Below are 17294 nucleotides of genomic sequence, written 5' to 3'. Positions count from 1 at the left end.
ACAATAAGATATCATATCTATTGAACCAAATTTGGAGTGGAGCAGGTTACATCAGTGGAAATACGACAAACTTTTCTCTTTATGTTGAGGTTGGGGCAGAGACTTGGCATTGTAATATTGCAAATTGCATTTCAAAAACATTCCATTATAGTCTCGAGCTCGATTGGGGATTTGGCCAGCCTTGGCCTACTTTTGCTAAAATAAACAATCTACCTTACCTCTTACTAAAGCTGAGCTGGCTTTATTGTCAATTGTAATAAAAGGAAAAAGGAATTACATAAATTATAGTGCAAACTGAAGTTTTTATCAGTGCAGCACATCTCTTTATGACAAAACTCAAAGCTTCCACCTTACTCTTAAATCCTTAAGGATCATATCTGACAATCTTTTTATTCTCAGTATCATCATTGTCAGCATGCCCATCTTCAGTTTCACCACCACTGCAAAACAATTAAAAATTAACAATAATGCTGAATTTAAACACAGCACGATACTAAAACTCAAGGCATGATAACATTGATAAACCCATGGTGGTAAGGGAGCTCACATGAAGAAAACAGATAAAGAGGAAGGATGAAGTTCACAGTCAATTAAAAAAGAAAAGACTGTATGACAACATAATTGCCCTCGCCTCCATGGTTATGCCTCCAACAATATAATGACTCGTGCTAAAAAATTTTTTTTTTTTGAAGCGGACTTGTGCTAATTTTATTGGTCAGTAATACAGAGACAAACCCCATGGAGGGAGATGATGAGGACAAGGATTGCCCATTCAAACAGTCTGCAACTCCACAAATAACTACTAATATAACAACACAGGTGTTGTAACTGGATGAAAAAGCTTTAACTACAATCATTTCAAAAGGGAAAAGAAATTCTCAAAAAATGAATCATATGTGAGAAGATAAGAACAAATCTCGAATGAAAGAAAGAACGCAGTCACAAATAAGATGAAATGTCAGTATTCTTGCTGACAAACACTAATCTGAATGCAGACACACTTACATATAAGTATACTTCATGGCAACACACAATGTATACACACCACATGCATATCTTAATCTGCTAGGACTAACCCTATGGGCAATTGTTTAGCATGCTCACATTCTTACTACCCGGTGAGAAACACTTAAACACTATACATTGAGTATGGTGAATCAAGACTTCAGTATGCATCATCAGAAAGGCGAATTGATATAAACTTACCATCATTCATAAAAAACCTTATCACTAATTAACAAGCAAAAGGAGCCAAAAAAAATCCAACATATTCCATGATACTTGCAAGCTTCATCAAAATACAGAAATATCTCCAAAATATTTCAACAAGAAACATATCAATAACATCCACAAATCATAATAGCTTCACGAATTAAAGCACGCACGAACCTCTGTGGAGGATCAACGGAGTCCAGCTTCCTCCACGACTTGTCAGTCCTATCTTCCGGCTGCATCCTCTCTCTCCCACTCCAAACGCTCCTTTTTGGAATGGACTGCCCATCAGAATCAACGGTAACAACCTCGAGCTTCTCCTCAATTTCCTTCATATCTTGAGCCTTCTCCTTGAGCACCTCCTCCCTCGGCCTCGCCTCACCAAATGGATTGCTCCCCTTGGGCTTCACAATACCAGTATCCTCACTCTTGCCTTCCTCATTCACTGGCAGCGTCCTTGGCTGCAGATTCAACCTCGGCCTATTGCCACCGCTAGATTCCTCTCTCTTCCTTCCCCAGCTCTCCGAATCAGCCTCCATGCCGCCTCTCCTCTCCCTCAAGCTATCGAAAGCTCCACCACTCCTCCGCCCCTCTTCTTCCTTCCTCTTCCCCCAATTACTCGAATCGGAACCACCATCAGCCGATTCCAACCCGAATCCGCCTCTTTTCTCGTACCTCCTCGGCTCCGATGGAGCGAAATTCTTGTTGGACGCCCAATTATCGACCTCATCCGCCCGCGATTGCGTATCCCCAAAGAAACCCCCTCGCTCTCCCCTCTCTCTCCTCTCAAATCCAGTACTCCCAGACGTTTTCTTATTTGCACCCCAATCATCAGTCTCGTCAGCCCTAGAAGGCCCTAATTCGCGACCAGATTCCCGATTGAAGCTCCCCTGATGGCGCGGCTGCTCGTCCCTGGAACCGCCGCCGTAAGATCTAAAACCGCCGCCGAGCTTATTCCGGTCGAGCTCCTCGGCGGAGCGCTCGCGCGGACCGGTGGGAAGCGCTGATAGCTCATCGTGAGTCAATCCCTTGGGCTTGGGCGAGCTGTAGGCCGAGAATTCCTGAAGTGATAGCGCCTGCGGCTTCTTCTTCTTAGTCTTGGAGGAGGCGGCGGAGGAGAGTGATGGAAAATCAGGCGTTTCTCCGCCGAGAGGCGCAGAACAGTCTTCCTTGGTCTGCTGGAGAAGCTCGGACTCGTTCTCTTCGGCATCCAATGCCCACGCGCCAGGCTTTCCCCACGGGCTCACCGTTGCCGCCATTCTTGTCTATGTACAAGAAAAGCTATTGCAGTTTGCGTTTTTGAAGGTGCAATAGTGCGTGTAAGGGTAGGTTTCCTGAAGATCCTGCGTTTCTTAAAAGCCAAAAACGCATCTCTTCCTTCTCTCAGAATATGATCTAACGCCACGAATTTCATGCTTCGTCTACGGTTGCGATTGCATTTACCAATTTTCATGAAATTTTCCTCATATTGTCACCACGTAAATTCTACTTTGGTAATCAAACCAAATCATTCATATTTTTATAATTACAATTAAATACCCAAACTTTCTGCTTAGCCAAATATGAGGATTTCCGAAATAAAAATCCACGTCAGCCACCCTCGACCGCTGGCGCCTATTTACAATGGCGGGAACCATAGTTGTAGTGCTTTGATGAATAATTTTGACTTCGTTAATGGAAATCATGAGTTGGGTTAAAAAATGCTTGAATTATTGGGATTAATTTGGTGGTGTATAAAATTTGAGGACATGTTTTGCTCTTGGAGAACAGCTTCCGTTTGCCATCTAATTTGGCTTGGGTTTTTTTAATGAAAATATGTGTATATTAAATAAATAAAAAAGAACAAGAAAAGATAAATTATAAATTAAACTTTGAGCATATCCAACAGCCGCAATGACAAGGTCGTGGACGGGTGAACTCGAGAAGGGTGAATCCTAATAAGATTTTAGTCTTATTGACTAACAAGAAATTTTAAAGTATTATTCGCTTATTATTTTTTACTTTAAGCAATTTTAACAAATTATTTGCTTGATTCATGTAGTAAAAATTAAAATAAAAAGATAAAAAGCTCTGAACAACGGAAAAATCCTTGGTGCTTTTATTTTAACTCTACTAGCAAAGAATGATATCGTTTTGTAGTCTGAGGTGCGCTACTAACGAGAGTGGTGCATTTTGAAGATTTTTAACTCAAGCAGGAGAGGACTAGGCAAGTTTAGCTTCTATAACTATAAGAGCATGATGAAAATCAAAGAGCAAGTGAGCGCAGTGAGATACGAGTATTCTTCCTTTGCGTTAGAAATGGATATTGGACTCATTCCTCTTTTAAAAGGCCTTATAAGGGAGAGGGTTGTCTCACCATATAGAGTGACTCATGCCACTATCTCCAATCCAATGTGGGACACTTCAACAGCAAGAGACTCCAATCCATCAAGAATCCACAACTCCATTACCAATCACACATACACTTTTTTTTTTTATGAAATTACATTAAATAATACAAACCACACACACACCCCACCTAGTGGTTATTGTGACCGAGAGTATTCGAACCTGTGACCTCTTGGACAACAGGCAACCACCCCAACCACTAGGCCATCCCAAGGGAACCACGTACACTTTTTTCATTAAGAAGGCCGGGTGTCCAGCCCTAACAATAAATGCTGTTGAAGATTTCGGAATAATTAAGCAGAGGTCAGAAAATGAAACCACAATCTTCTTTTCCCCAAACATTTTTCATTAGCTCGTACACGATAAACAAATTGTATATAGTGATGATAGAAAATAATCAATACAGGAACAATCGAAACAATATAGTATTGGAGTATTCATATATGGAGGTACATATAGTTTGTTAAAAAGTTGTCACTTTACCACAAGTCTCGACTAGGCACAAACCAATCTGCATCACACAACTCAAAAAAAAAAAAAACATTTTTATCCACCTCAAATTCCGGCATGCTGCATGACATCACTGAAAATTTAGGTTCGAAAGACAATTGTAAAAATTTCAATAGTTGAGTATTTATTTTAGATCGGGACATAATTGTGAAAGATTAATACTCCCTCCATCCATCATGGATGGATCACATTTTAGTCAAATGGATAGTGATTTTAATATAATGGAGAAATGATCTTATCATTTTACAAAATGAGCGATTGAGATTGAACTAAAGATTGTTTATTTGTAAATAAAAGATATTTATAAGGATAAAAAATAAAGAAAAAATATGGACTCAAATATTAAAAGAGAAAGTGCTCAATTTTTCATGGTCCGAGCGAGTAGTTAAGATAGTAAAATATATATCTCCATAATTATATATTGATTTGAATTGACTTTTTTTATATGTATATTAGATGAATACATATATTTGAGGGGAAACATAAATTGATGAATGTAGGTCTCATTCAGTAATCCTAAAACTGAAGAAGCCGCATATATCAAAAAATAGAAGAAACTACAACCTCGAATGAAGAAACCAAACCAATGAAGACACAAACCTTTTACCAGAAAATATGAAGATATGTACAGAATCCCAGCCCTGTTAGATGCAATGCCGCAATCCATTGCAGTCGAACCTCCAAACGCATTAAACAGAAATGGGGGGCGTTCAAGTGCTGATATGGATTCATTGCAATGATATATAATTTCTCTGAAAGTAATGATCAATCAAAGTAATCAGAATTATCCAATGTAATGAAATGAGTCTCTTCTCGACCTTTCGACCGATCTCCATCAAACCAACTTACAGTTCCTGCAAGGAAGTTAGCAGTGCATATCTTATATAAGTGTCGACCACAACAAAACCAAAGATATGATCAACTCTGCACGAATCTTGAACCGACATACCTGTAGCGCTTGGTTGTTCCTCTTCTCGTGTCATGTGAAGTATGATGGTACCAGTGAGAACAGTGACGAATCCACATATCTCAGAGGTAATGCTGCTCGCGTCTTGACCCGACCAGTCCTGTAGAATCAGGAGTAAATATTGTCGCTGAACCACATTTAGCCAAAAACTGAGTGAATTTAGAGGATGCTGTTACCTTAAACATTATAGCACTTGCAATAATAGTCAGAGTGGTGAACATAACGTAATATATAGGAGAAACAATTGCTGTATTGAAAGTATCAAGTGCCTGACCATTACATTTTGCAGAAAGTCAAAAAAAAGTTAGAAACAGAAACAGAAACAGAAACAAAAAAAAGAAAGGATCAAAGGCGAAATGAAAAATTTGGCTACCTTGTTCAAATAATTCAACTGTGTGATCACAAAGACTACTGCAACTGAAAGGAAGAACCAAGTCTCTGCATATTTGAACTGATTGATCCCCTCCAAGGTTAGCTTAATGGCAATCCCGATCGCCTTTATGCTGACAACCTACATGACTTGTAACTCATATTAGCGAAGCATAGAGCAAGAAAGCTTCTTCAAGTAGTATACAACTGCAAATCGATTCAGAGTTCAACTGATGCATGTGAAGAACAGAAGAAGAGCAACTACCGTAAGCGCTCCCATCAAAGAACAAATCCCCAAGTAAACTAAGATATTTGTCTGCCCATAGAGAGGCTCGAAATGCAGTATCAACACTAGCGCGATGGATAATGTAGCTGCTACATATATAAGAAATGCTGTCGACAGAAGCAATAGGCAAAAATAAGCAATCGTGTGTTTCAAGGTGGTGGAGATGGAGGGGGCAGGGCGAAGAGATAGGAACCTGGTTCGGTGGCCAGCTTCCAGACTTCTTCAACTGAACTAGGAGTATGCTCTTCTGGCGCATGAAGAACAATCACGACAGACCCTACAATACAAGAAACGCATCCCAGTATCCCCATTTGTCGCAAACGTTCCTTCAACATAAAGTGTGCCAGAACAGCACTTTTGCGATTCATGAAATGTGTCAGTGAAGAAGATATCAAGGACGTCTCACCAAAAGGTTTCAGTCCATCTATGATCACAGTAGTCATGAAGTTTTGAGACATACCTAACAATGATACTTAATGCACCAAGGGGGGTCACAAGAACAGCTGGAGCATAAATATAAGCAACAAAATTCGCAACCTCTCCAACAATCACTGCTCAAAAAGATAATCGAGGATTACTAACATAAGAAATGAAATGCTTATATGGCAAGGAGTGAGAGCACAACATACTTGTGATCATGCCCACCCACCAAAGAGGTTCTAATAAGTAAGTGTAGCCTCCACCTCCTGCAACAACAATAGCATGAACTGTGAGTACTCAAAGAAGATAAGCTGAGATAACATACAGCAATGAACAACAGCAAGAATTTCTATTTTACTGGTAATCTGCCTTAGCAATGAGGAATAAGCATAAATTATCACATGCAGGCGAATATACTTTGGCTATATCAGCACAAAACAGTCATTAACAATCAATAGTTACATGGAATACCTGTTTGCTAGCTAAGCCCTAAATGCAAAATGAAGTACAAGATCACATAAGCAAGGAAGGGTATAATAAAATGATAGCACATTTCCTAAGAGAATATGGAAGAAGAGGTTAATCAAGCTTACCTGCACTAATAGACCCCTTTAAGTAGGATATGTTCAAGTATAAACCAAAATTCGCACCGGACTACCTAACCTCGAGCAATCACAATTAAAAACATAATTAGATCTCAGTATTTCCACCAATCCACCATTGTTCCAACTCAAGCTTACATGTGAATACAGAGAGATTTTGGCAAATTCTAGCTGTGCATCTACAAGGGCACACTCAAAAATACATTTTTCTAGTCTTTGCAACATGACAAAAACCATACATAAACACCACCAACATATTTCTACTATGCTCTGTAAACTATTGTCATTTAGACCGACACAAAAAGACCGACTCTCAAGAACCAAACGGGACCTTAATTTCCCTAGAATCAGTATCTCCAATGCCAAAACACAATCCAAAAAACCAAATTCTCCTCAATGCCACACCCTCGCCTCAATCCATATACATACCAAGCACAAATTATAACTATCAATTCTGATTGAATCAATTAAGCACATGATCGGGAATGCTGCATCAAATTACTAATCGACAATCTCTCTCCAATCCAAAACAAGCCCACTCATACTAAGACAGATTAATCCAATCAAAAGATCTCTTCATGCACAACTAAACCCCAAAAGGCTAAAATTAAAAGCAAAAAACACATATTTTGGTCCTAACTAAATTAAATCCAACATCCATATGAAAGTAAAGTTCACATTCCCACCTGCGCGTGTGCCAGCTGCAGCGGCTCGCCGCAGCCCTTTCTTCTTCAAGATGAAGCTCATCCCTACAAACAAACTCGACAACACTGCCAGTATCAGCCCCCTCGTATTATCTGAAACCCCCATCTCCCTAATCTCTCTCAGATTCCGTTCCCGACTAATCGTACCTGGTTCCGAACCAGTAAAGTTAATCTAACTACTATCAAACGACTACGGCTTGACGATCCCTGAAACAGTATCCTAACAGAAACATCAATCTACGATTCCGATGAAGACAAATATCCTAATTCACCAATCACCGGGAAAAAAAAGAATATGATACAGTTGGATAAGGCGAGGTGTCGGGGAGCAGCGGAAGAGAAATAGGTGTGTTTGGAAATGTATGATTGCGGTGAGACATTGACGTCCTAATCCTATACTGTAATCGAATTTTGAAGAAAAAAGGGAGACTGACTGTCAACGACTCAATTAAGATACTTCTATGCTGCTTCTCTGCCAGCTGTATTCTCTTTAGTGCATTCTCTATACCTAAATCATTTATGTGTTTAGTACCTTAAATTATTAATTAATTTTAATAATATAATAATTATCTACTGTATTACTTAATTTAATTTAATTAATCAGTTCATTTTTAAATATAAATACCAAACAAGTTCTTAATGCGTATGTTTCGTCCCACTTCACCTGGCCTATTTTTTTTTACACGATTATCAAGGAGAGTAAGATTGTAGTGAAATAAAGTAAAGTATGTAAGCTTATATTTAGGGGCTGTTTGATTGAGTTGCGTAGATATGCAGACATTAATTATATGTGGATTATTAATACAGAATTAATGAGTTTGATTAACTATAACATTGTTTGGTAGATATTAATATAATAACAAGATAACTCATTTTCTATGTTTGATACACTCTACAAAATTTATAGATTGTTTTACGAGAAAGACTAACGTGTTGACTAACACCTGAAATTACATTGTTACCCTGCACTGTTATACCAAAATTACATAATTCTCCCTTGCGAATTTTGGGGGGAAAATAAACCTCCAGCCCCCATTAAACTTCCAGTTCCCGTTTTTGTTCTTCGTCTAGGGCAAATAATTTCCGCCAGCAGCAGAAATTGTAGAACTAAAATCTTCCTGCGATAGATTCTTTGTAGAGGGTAGTACAACATGATATTCAAAGCCTTCGAGAGTGATAATCCGACCCTTGCAACTTGACTGATACTTTCTTTTCCCTTGGAGGTTCATAGCGTCGTCGTAAGAAATCCGTCAACACCATGAGTGCATTCAATCAAGGTTAGTTCCTTTCAATGTTTATAAGGCTTTTTGGATGCCCACTCGGTTCCTTGATGTAGCTCTCATCTTTGGGTAGACGACCCTTTTAAATGAGAATTTCGAGTTTCCCTCTGGTATCTCTTTCGTTATTGTGCTTTCCTGTTACATAGATTCTTCAATTTTCTGGTTCGGTGGCTATGATGCTCATATTTTGATTGTTATAGATTATACTGCGTGATCGTGGAGTCATTCTTGTTTATTCCTGTATGTTATTGTTGTTGAATTATTCAGTTGTGTAGTGGTTAGAATCGTTTGCTTGCCTCTGTGCTTCATATAAAATATGGCTATGGTGCTCATACTTTGATTGCTTACAATTATAAAATGTCTTCGTTTGGGTGTCTCTTTGGTTCATATAATCATGTACTTGATGTCTTCTTTTGTGTGAATTTGCGCAGCCTCGCCACGTGATGAAACAGGCCGTGGCAAATCCAAGAAATCCGACAAGACTAGAAGAAGCTGGTCAGTGAGGGAAGAAGAGGTTCTTCTCGCTGCTTTGAAGGAGCTCGTTGTGCAGGGCTGGAAGTCCGACAATGGCTTCCGAGCTGGTTATCTAGGAAAGCTTGAGGATGCTATTAAGAATGTGTTTCCAGGAACGGACCTAAAGGGCATGCCTCACATTCATTCAAAAATAAGCATATGGAAGAGGAATTATGGTTCACTAACAACTATATTAGGGAAGAGTGGAATTGGTTTCAACGTAGATGGCAAGTATATGATAGATTGCGATGACGATCAGTGGGATTTAATTGTAAAGGTAACGTTATCCGTTTTTTATTAAATATGTCAATTGAAAAGTATATACCGCATAACATTCGTAGTAATTGTATTATTGAAGAGATTGTTTTTGTGTTGTGTAGAATGATCGTAATGCGGCGGGCATGCGCAAGAAGAGCTGGTATTACTTGGAAGACTGGAAAGAGATCTTCGGGACGGATCGTGCGAATGGGGCTGAAGCGGAAGATGTGGCAGATGCGATATACGAAATGAATGAAGGAGATAACTTTGATAACGATGGGACGCAAGGTGATGACAACGTACAGTTCGAGGAAGAGACTGAGAACGAGACAGCCGATGATAGTGTATGCCAGCCTTCGAAAAATGTGGGTGCTGCAAGATCAGGGAGCAAGAAACGGAAGGCGAAGGATGGCGTTGACGTACTTGTCGAAGTGTTAGGAGAAATTAGCAAGAATGCTGACAAAAGGGTAGACACAATAGCGTCACGCATTGGCTATAAGCAGGACTTAAGCAAGGCAAGAAAAGAAGTGTACGAGCAGTTGAATAACATGCCCACTTTGACAATCAACGATAAATTCATAGCGTATGAACTTCTGGCAGGTGATGTACAGGCTTTGGAGCTGTTTATGGCACTTCCGGAAGAGGCAAAACCACAATATGTGGTTCACATACTCATGTCCAAGAAGCCATAGTCAGACTAGTGGATGGTTAAAAATATATATGGGAGAATGGATGTGAATGAATCCTACTTTCTACTATGTTTTGGGTTGCCATAGCTATAGGTTCATTTGAATCCTTCCATCTGTAAATTCTGACTTTACCCTATAGGGTTCTTTTGCTTAAATATCTTGTATTTTGACTTCACTTCATATTATTAGATATGGTCTAAAAAAGGATGGTCTATGTTTAATGATATGAAGTTCTTGTGAACTGTTTTATTTCCACTCAATGATATGTGTGTTCCTCGTATAAGTACATATAATTGTTGCTTGCTGTGAGATAGAATAAAGAATAATTTGGTCGACATATCAACCATATTGTAGATTACTCCAACTATTAAAAGCTGAATTTAAAACTTCCATTAGTAGATAATACAAACTTGACATTTTTTTTTACAAAACTAACTACAGCTGCATATTACTTCAAAAGAGAACATGGATTTTGTTTCCAGAAAAAGGAATAGCAAAGCAACCATAAGCTTCCTGCATATAATAATATAGGGCATATGACAAAATATAAGGCATACAACCTGACGACGCATTCACGCACTATCACAGGAGACCTCCTAATTGAACGGGCTTGATGACGCACAAGAGCTATGCTCAGCGTCATTCGCTTTACCCGCACCAAACGTGGGCGTCTTAGGAAATGCGTTTGCCGGAGGGAAATCAAGGCGGCGTTCGATCGGTGGCCAAACATGGTAGACTTGAGCAGTAGGTGATACTGATGGACCAATCCTCGACTCTGCGTCGTCGTTGAAAACTAATTTCCAGGCTGTAGGACGAGGTGCGGCGGATATCACAGGAGATGTAACTTCGTCATCGGAGATTGAGATGATAGTGGTAGTAGAAGGAGCACGCATAGGACGAGGTGAGTCGGATATCACGATTATAGTAGGGGAAGGTTCTTCCTTGATTGAGTTGTAGCCGAAAAGTCGGCATAACTTGTGCCACAGTGGGTCTCCTTTCTGATAGTAGGCTTTTGCGAATGGATCTTTCTTTTGAATAGATAAAAGGAAACAAAGAAAAAAGTTAGATCATATATATGTAATAGACAAACATAACCAATTTTTTTTATAGCTAAAAGCAATTCATTTCCTTCAAAAAAAAACTTTACCCCAAAGATGACCTTCCACACTTTGTCGTCTGCGGTCACTCGATTATTTTGAACGTCCCACGTAGTCTCAATGCGGGACGCGAGGTGCTTGAAGCATTCGTAGCGCATCCGTAGGAATTCCACGCGATCGAGCACCTCGCTGTATGTGAGATCAGCTTGCATTTCCTTGTTAAGAGCCTCCATCGCACATATTAGAGCATGTGGTGAGTCGGCAGGTGACGGAAAGGGTTTGCACTCGTGTTCGCGCTCCACCAGCCTGTTGATCAAGTAGGTATCCTTTCCAATGTTCCACTTGTAATTATACAAGTACCAATCCTGATCTGAAGGTGTGTTAGGCTCCATTCAACGGCTGATTTTTTTTTTTACTATTGTTGCTTGTAGATGGTGATGCTTAGACTTGCATGAGAACACATATATATATACCCAAATTGGTGTTTACCAATAAAATGGTTGATAGTGAATTTGTTATTAATTACGGTAGTTGAGGGTTGATGGTGGATCAAGATGAGTTGACACAAATATGCCTTTGCTTTCAAGGTTATATCCATTACGCAGCCAAATTTGGCAAAAGTAAGAATCCCAAACCTGCACATTTATGTCTATGTTGTTGAAATAATTTCTCTTGGCTTAAATTGCAGCCACCTAGCCTCCACTTACATGGATCAATATAATAATATGTCTTTGCTGCATTAGATTTTCATGTTATGAGAAATATAAAATACATAGCAATTATTTGAATGAGTAAGGAAACGAGGAAACGAGAAATGAGTAAGGAAACAAGGAAATATAAAATTGTCAATCAACCTGTTATACGAAATACTTAGGAATATAAAATGCAAAAGAAAAGGAAGGCGGCGAGGAAACGAGAAATTAAAAATACATGGCTAATTGCCAATCAAACTGTTATACACACAACATAATCATAGTCGGGCAACAGTAGTTTCTATAGCTATGGCACTGTCGTAAGGAAAATTGCCAATCAAATAGAACTAGCCTCCATATTTATACAAAATATGTCAGAAAATATACCCTAGTCTTTGATGCATAGCAAACGCTAGAATAGTCTACCGATGCCAACACCAATCGCAACTGTGATAAGCAATAAAAACATAAGTGGAACTTGAACGTCATTTTCACGCCCAAATCGTTCGGCATTGTTGGCAGGTGGAGGTGGAGAATCTACGGCAGCAGAGGTTGAAGCATTCTCGGAGTTTTGTATCCCATAGTGCTGTGCGGAATAGATGGAGGTACTCGGAGTATTTTCAGCCCACAATTGATGGTACTCGTCATACCATATAAAGCTTCTTCGATGATTTGCTAACACCGGGCACTTGTAATACCATCTTCCCGGGAAATGCGCATTGGGACCGGCACACATCAACACCATTCTTCCGCGGCCACACAAACAAGAAGGCACATGTCGTCCTTCCATGGCCTAAAATAAGAAGGAGCAGTTGTATTAGAACGTCAACTTCTAAAGCTTGAGAACGATGTCGACATATCAGCTTCTCAAATTCAATATCCATAGCAACATAGCAGCAAACATATATAAAGTACAAATATATTCAAATCATACAGCAACATAGCAGCAAACATATATATATATTCATATTCAGCAACATAGCAGCAACATAGCAGCAATTATATATATAAATCATGTCAGCAAACATAGCAGCAACATAGCAGCAAACATATATAAATCATATTCACTATCCATAGCAGCACAACAGCAAGTATATATATATATATATATATAATCCACATAACCAACAAAGTAGTTAACATTGAAGAGCATTCAAATATATAGCAGCAAGCTTCATGGATTAATAAACATATATAGGAAATACTTTGCAGCTAGCATAGATCATATTCGATCTCTAGCATATATACTATAGAATCCATAAATTACCAGAAATGCTCCCCTGTTCTAAATGATGCAGCAACTTGTTTGGCCAAATGACAGACACAACTACCTAAGTATCTATGAAGTACAAAATACAGAAAATACCCCAAATTCTACACATATATTGTCTGCTCAATTGTTGTGTAAATAGGTTTGCCACATTTCCCCTGCTAGTGCATCTCTCAATGCATTCCATTGGGGTGAGGACTCTACTGCATCTATGAACTCACGGTCCCCTTCGCCATCATCGTCGGCCTCCATGTTAACTATGTCAAATTCTTGCTCGATAGGATCGTTCGGCATCTCAGTTCGAATGTAATTGTTCAAAATGAAGCACGCCATGATTAGACGGTTTTGAGTCTTCACCGGATAGAAAGAGTTGCTCCTCAAAATTCCCCAGCGCATTTTCAATACCCCGAAGGCTCGTTCGATCACGTTTCGTGCCTTGGAATGGCGTAGATTGAACAGCTCCATTTGATTCTGTGGTCTAGCTGCATTGGGCCCCCATTCCTTCAAATGATAACGAGTCCCTTTATATGGAGCCAAAAACCCTTCACTGTTTGCGTACCCATTGTCGACAAGGTAGTAGTTGCCTGCATTCAAGCCATTCAGAACTGGCAGCAACCAAAAAATAGACAAGGTTTGCAAAATCTCTATATATGATAACACACTGGAACTTTATTTACCTTTGGGCACCCTCAAACCATTCACACGTGTGAGTGCATCACGCAAAATTCGCGAATCCGCCGCCGATCCTTCCCAACCAGGCAACACGTATACGAATTTCATATTTCGGTCACAAACGGCGAGTGTGTTTGTAGAAATCTGACCTTTTCTGGTTCGGTACCTTGGCTTGTCAGCATTGCTTACCATTACATTTATATATGTGCCATCAAGTAGGGGTGAGCAGTCGGTCCGGACCGGACCGAACCGGACCGGACCGACAAAACCGAGGACCGAATTCTTAGAATTTGTAGGACCGAACCGGACCAACCTAAACACTAGGACCGAACCGGGACCGGACCGAAACCGCCGTCGGTCCTCGGTCCGGTCCGGTCCAAAACCGAAAAAATGGGCAGTTTGCGAAATTAACCCAAAAATCACATTTTTACACATATTTTAACTTGTTTAACAACAATAATTAAAATATTAATGATATTAATAATTAAAATATTAATAAAAATATTAGAAATAATTAAAATATTAATAAAAATATTAGAAATAATTAAAATATTAGAGAATTAGGGTTTTAGAATATTAGAAATAATTAAAATATTAATAATATTAATAAAAATATTAAATATATATTTAATATATATATATTCGGTTCGGTCCGGTTTTCATCGGTTTTGGCCTCCTCCGGACCGAAACCGAACCGACCATAAGTTGGTCCATGAAAATGGGACCGGACCGGACCAATCACTGGACCAAAACCGGCCCGGACCGACGAAACCGACCGGTTCGGTCCGGTCCGTCGGTTTTGGTCCGGTTTTGCTCACCCCTAATCAAGAGCACCCAAACAACCCTATATTCAATTTCAATATTGTCATTTCATCACGTCAATCACATACAGAAGACATTGAATAAATATTTGAGACATAAGCTATGGAATTGAAAACCAAACATTTCAGATCAAGATTACCTTGAACCATCGCCACCTATTGTCCATGCAATCGTCTGGAACGGGCATAGGTTTGACAAGTAGAACCGTGTGCAATTTTAAAATTGCCTTCAGAACGATATGCACAAATTTTGAAACTGTTTGGCCGGAACGCCAGAAATCAAACCTAACAACTCTGTTTTTTTTATGGTGTGCTAATACGGACAAAAAAATTGCCACCTGTTCTTCAACCTTTATGTACCTCCCATCGGTTAACCCACCTAGATCACGCAGTACAATGCAAAGCCTACCGAATGTATTGCGGTCCATTCTTAGGTTTGCTAGGCAATCAATATCGCTAACCCCTACGAGTCTATTCATATGCATAACTTGATCGGGAACACGTTCAATCATTCCAAAAGATGCAACATTATTAGTTCTCTTTCGTTTACGTGATCTCAATCTAGCCATAATGTGATATGTAACCAGTATTAAAATTATGTTTTGCAGCAAAAGCTCTTCCATCAGAAGATATATGCACACAGTGGTATCATCGTCAATCGGCATTCTGATTCTCAACCAACAATACGCAAAATATGTTCCCGCAAATACGTAACAAGTTTTGTCCTACGAGTTAAAAGCATGAGTGTCAACACAATTTCCTTTGGACTCATTAATCAAGTATGCTATGCCATACTAAGCACAATGACAACAATTCAAAATTACAACCAAACAAGCTGTTCATAATTTTACTAAGCACAGTTCGATTCACATATAACTTGTAAATACCATAATCAAAACTAACTTCAGATACATGAAGACAAGAATCCAGAAAACAAACATCTCAGAATCCAGCTAAACAACAGGCCCCAAATTCTTATGTAGACAGACATATATATATATATATATATATATATACATATACGCAATCAGCGGCTATAAAGTAGAAAAAATGCACAAAACAGCAAACACCATTTTAAACACGTCCTGCTTAGAAATAGGAGTTTCAATTCACGAATTCCCTTATACCTCGTTTCAATCAGAGTGGAGATGGCCAAATCAATCCAATATATTCACCTGCGATGAACGACGACAGATCGAATCTGCAATTATTTGAAGGAAAAAATAAAATGGAAAGAAATAGCATCAAAATGGAAATACTCTTTCACAATCAGACATACTTTACCTCACACAAGAAATAAGCAGTATCGAAATGTTTAAAATTATCCACACCCATATATCTATATATTTCAAAAAAAAAAAATCGAAAATTCGGATTTGCTTCTGCCCACCCTTATGCCTATGTGGATCCGCCTCTATCTCTAATGAATATAACCAAACGTGATTAACTATAGCATCCAATGTTAGAAGCGCACTGCAGCAAGATGAATGATAAAAATGGAACGAGGTGCAACTGAACAATCAGAAATCGTCAATTCCGTTCATCAATTTCTTATTTCGAACCGTCAATCTCATCCAACGTAGACGGCATTGATGCAGAGCGACAATGGGATCGAAGAAGTAAAAGGTTTTTTTTGCAAAATTATCCACACCCATGAAATGCCCAATTCAATTTATAACGAAAACAAAAAACAAAAAAAAAGGACAAGAAAATTTGAAAACCCTAACCATCAAATATGAGCAGGATATGGTTTTTGAAGTGCAAAAATGAGAAATATGTCTCCAAAACCCACCTTCCAATGGATCTGCAGAAGAAATTCGATGCTCAGTTTTGCTGCGCCTCCTAATTTCTCTCGCAGGAGATGCCTTTCAATGGAGCGGGATTTGCAAGTGCGGCTAGATTTTAAGTATTTCAGGGATAAAAAGGTAAACTTTCAATATAATGTCGAGTTACTGTTCATAGCAGCTTATTAAACTTGGGGGGGGGGGGGGCGTGGGTTAAATTAGTTCAGCGGCACAGTGATATTGAGTCGGGCTTTGTGTTAGTAGCGGGCCGCGGCTATTAATTATGTTGCCTATCAAACCGAGAGTTAAGGCAATAACTATAATTTATATCACCTAATATACCCTCTCAAACAGCCCCTTATTGTAGTGTAAATTTATTATCAAAAAAAGAAATAGGTCAAATCAGATGGAATAAGCCGAAAAGAATTTAGGTCAAATAAAGCGGGACGGAGGAAATATTAACTAAGGATTATATTATATTTGGAGGAATATCGGTATAAAACTCCCCTAATTTACATGTTTATCAACTTGTTCTAAATATAAATGGTAAATATCATATTAAACCTCAAATTATATATATTTTATAAAAAATATCCTGAATTATAAGAAATATTTTGAAAAAGGGTTATTGGCGCCTAAATACACCAACTTTAGGGATAGTTTGATTTTGCACATGAACTTTGAAAGATGTAAAAAAAATACATGAACTTTAATGTTGTAGCAATTTCATCACAAATTTCAAAATAGTATTAGATATTCA

At 38.8% G+C, this 17294-nt stretch overlaps 4 protein-coding genes across 7 annotated transcripts; 1 reads left to right on the top strand and 3 right to left on the bottom strand.

The window, feature by feature from the left end:
• Positions 1 to 103: 103 nt before the first annotated feature.
• On the bottom strand, positions 104 to 2690 carry LOC131001034 (eukaryotic translation initiation factor 4B3-like). The gene is made up of 2 exons (XM_057927205.1): positions 1390 to 2690; positions 104 to 440 (listed from the first exon to the last, which is right to left on the bottom strand). Exons 1-2 carry the CDS (start codon positions 2469 to 2471, stop codon positions 365 to 367), a joined length of 1158 nt encoding a protein of 385 aa, XP_057783188.1. The 5' UTR covers positions 2472 to 2690; the 3' UTR covers positions 104 to 364.
• A 1238-nt stretch (positions 2691 to 3928) lies between these two features.
• On the bottom strand, positions 3929 to 7955 carry LOC131001035 (probable magnesium transporter NIPA6). 2 transcript variants are annotated; one of them, XM_057927207.1, is made up of 10 exons: positions 7441 to 7525; positions 6746 to 6810; positions 6362 to 6418; positions 6193 to 6283; positions 5926 to 6086; positions 5712 to 5839; positions 5451 to 5588; positions 5254 to 5346; positions 5060 to 5177; positions 3929 to 4964 (listed from the first exon to the last, which is right to left on the bottom strand). In XM_057927207.1, the coding sequence occupies exons 3-10, from the start codon at positions 6369 to 6371 to the stop codon at positions 4876 to 4878; spliced, it is 828 nt and encodes a 275-aa protein (XP_057783190.1). In that variant the 5' UTR covers positions 6372 to 6418; positions 6746 to 6810; positions 7441 to 7525; the 3' UTR covers positions 3929 to 4875. The 2 variants fall into 2 exon arrangements, with proteins under 2 accessions (XP_057783190.1, XP_057783189.1); XM_057927206.1 differs by lacking the exon at positions 6746 to 6810 and having other exon boundaries at positions 7441 to 7955.
• A 577-nt stretch (positions 7956 to 8532) lies between these two features.
• On the top strand, positions 8533 to 10404 carry LOC131001032 (uncharacterized). Its single transcript, XM_057927202.1, has 3 exons — positions 8533 to 8735; positions 9170 to 9528; positions 9632 to 10404. Exons 1-3 carry the CDS (start codon positions 8717 to 8719, stop codon positions 10199 to 10201), a joined length of 948 nt encoding a protein of 315 aa, XP_057783185.1. The 5' UTR covers positions 8533 to 8716; the 3' UTR covers positions 10202 to 10404.
• A 161-nt stretch (positions 10405 to 10565) lies between these two features.
• Positions 10566 to 16821, bottom strand: LOC131001030 (uncharacterized). 3 transcript variants are annotated; one of them, XM_057927200.1, is made up of 7 exons: positions 16543 to 16784; positions 15878 to 15951; positions 14891 to 15475; positions 14759 to 14773; positions 13935 to 14145; positions 13615 to 13841; positions 10566 to 11226 (listed from the first exon to the last, which is right to left on the bottom strand). In XM_057927200.1, the coding sequence occupies exons 3-7, from the start codon at positions 15413 to 15415 to the stop codon at positions 10795 to 10797; spliced, it is 1410 nt and encodes a 469-aa protein (XP_057783183.1). In that variant the 5' UTR covers positions 15416 to 15475; positions 15878 to 15951; positions 16543 to 16784; the 3' UTR covers positions 10566 to 10794. The 3 variants fall into 3 exon arrangements, with proteins under 3 accessions (XP_057783183.1, XP_057783182.1, XP_057783184.1); XM_057927199.1 differs by having other exon boundaries at positions 15878 to 15925; XM_057927201.1 differs by lacking the exon at positions 10566 to 11226 and adding an exon at positions 12241 to 12780 and having other exon boundaries at positions 13354 to 13841; positions 15878 to 15925; positions 16543 to 16821.
• Positions 16822 to 17294: the final 473 nt, after the last annotated feature.

This window comes from Salvia miltiorrhiza, chromosome 8 (assembly GCF_028751815.1).
Source record: "Salvia miltiorrhiza cultivar Shanhuang (shh) chromosome 8, IMPLAD_Smil_shh, whole genome shotgun sequence".
NCBI lineage: Eukaryota > Viridiplantae > Streptophyta > Magnoliopsida > Lamiales > Lamiaceae > Salvia > Salvia miltiorrhiza.
Note: the sequence above shows the minus strand (reverse complement) of the source record. Positions and strands in the feature narration are given on the sequence as shown.

Excerpts from the sequence above, each read along its gene's own strand:
- LOC131001030 (XM_057927200.1), bottom strand. The coding sequence starts at position 15,415 with ATGCCGATTGACGATGATACCACTGTGTGCATATATCTTCTGATGGAA. Across the intron at positions 13,842-13,934 it reads TGGTTTGAGGGTGCCCAAAG|GCAACTACTACCTTGTCGAC; the intron begins GTAAATAAAGTT and ends GCTTGAATGCAG. Across the intron at positions 11,227-13,614 it reads GGAGCAACTCTTTCTATCCG|AAAGATCCATTCGCAAAAGC; the intron begins GTGAAGACTCAA and ends TCTATTCAAAAG.
- LOC131001034 (XM_057927205.1), bottom strand. The coding sequence starts at position 2,471 with ATGGCGGCAACGGTGAGCCCGTGGGGAAAGCCTGGCGCGTGGGCATTG. Across the intron at positions 441-1,389 it reads TCCGTTGATCCTCCACAGAG|TGGTGGTGAAACTGAAGATG; the intron begins GTTCGTGCGTGC and ends ATTGTTTTGCAG.
- LOC131001032 (XM_057927202.1), top strand. Across the intron at positions 9,529-9,631 it reads AGTGGGATTTAATTGTAAAG|AATGATCGTAATGCGGCGGG; the intron begins GTAACGTTATCC and ends TGTGTTGTGTAG.
- LOC131001035 (XM_057927206.1), bottom strand. The coding sequence starts at position 7,564 with ATGGGGGTTTCAGATAATACGAGGGGGCTGATACTGGCAGTGTTGTCG. Across the intron at positions 6,087-6,192 it reads GCATTAAGTATCATTGTTAG|TGCTGTTCTGGCACACTTTA; the intron begins GTATGTCTCAAA and ends GAATCGCAAAAG. Across the intron at positions 5,347-5,450 it reads AGTTGAATTATTTGAACAAG|GCACTTGATACTTTCAATAC; the intron begins GTAGCCAAATTT and ends TGTAATGGTCAG.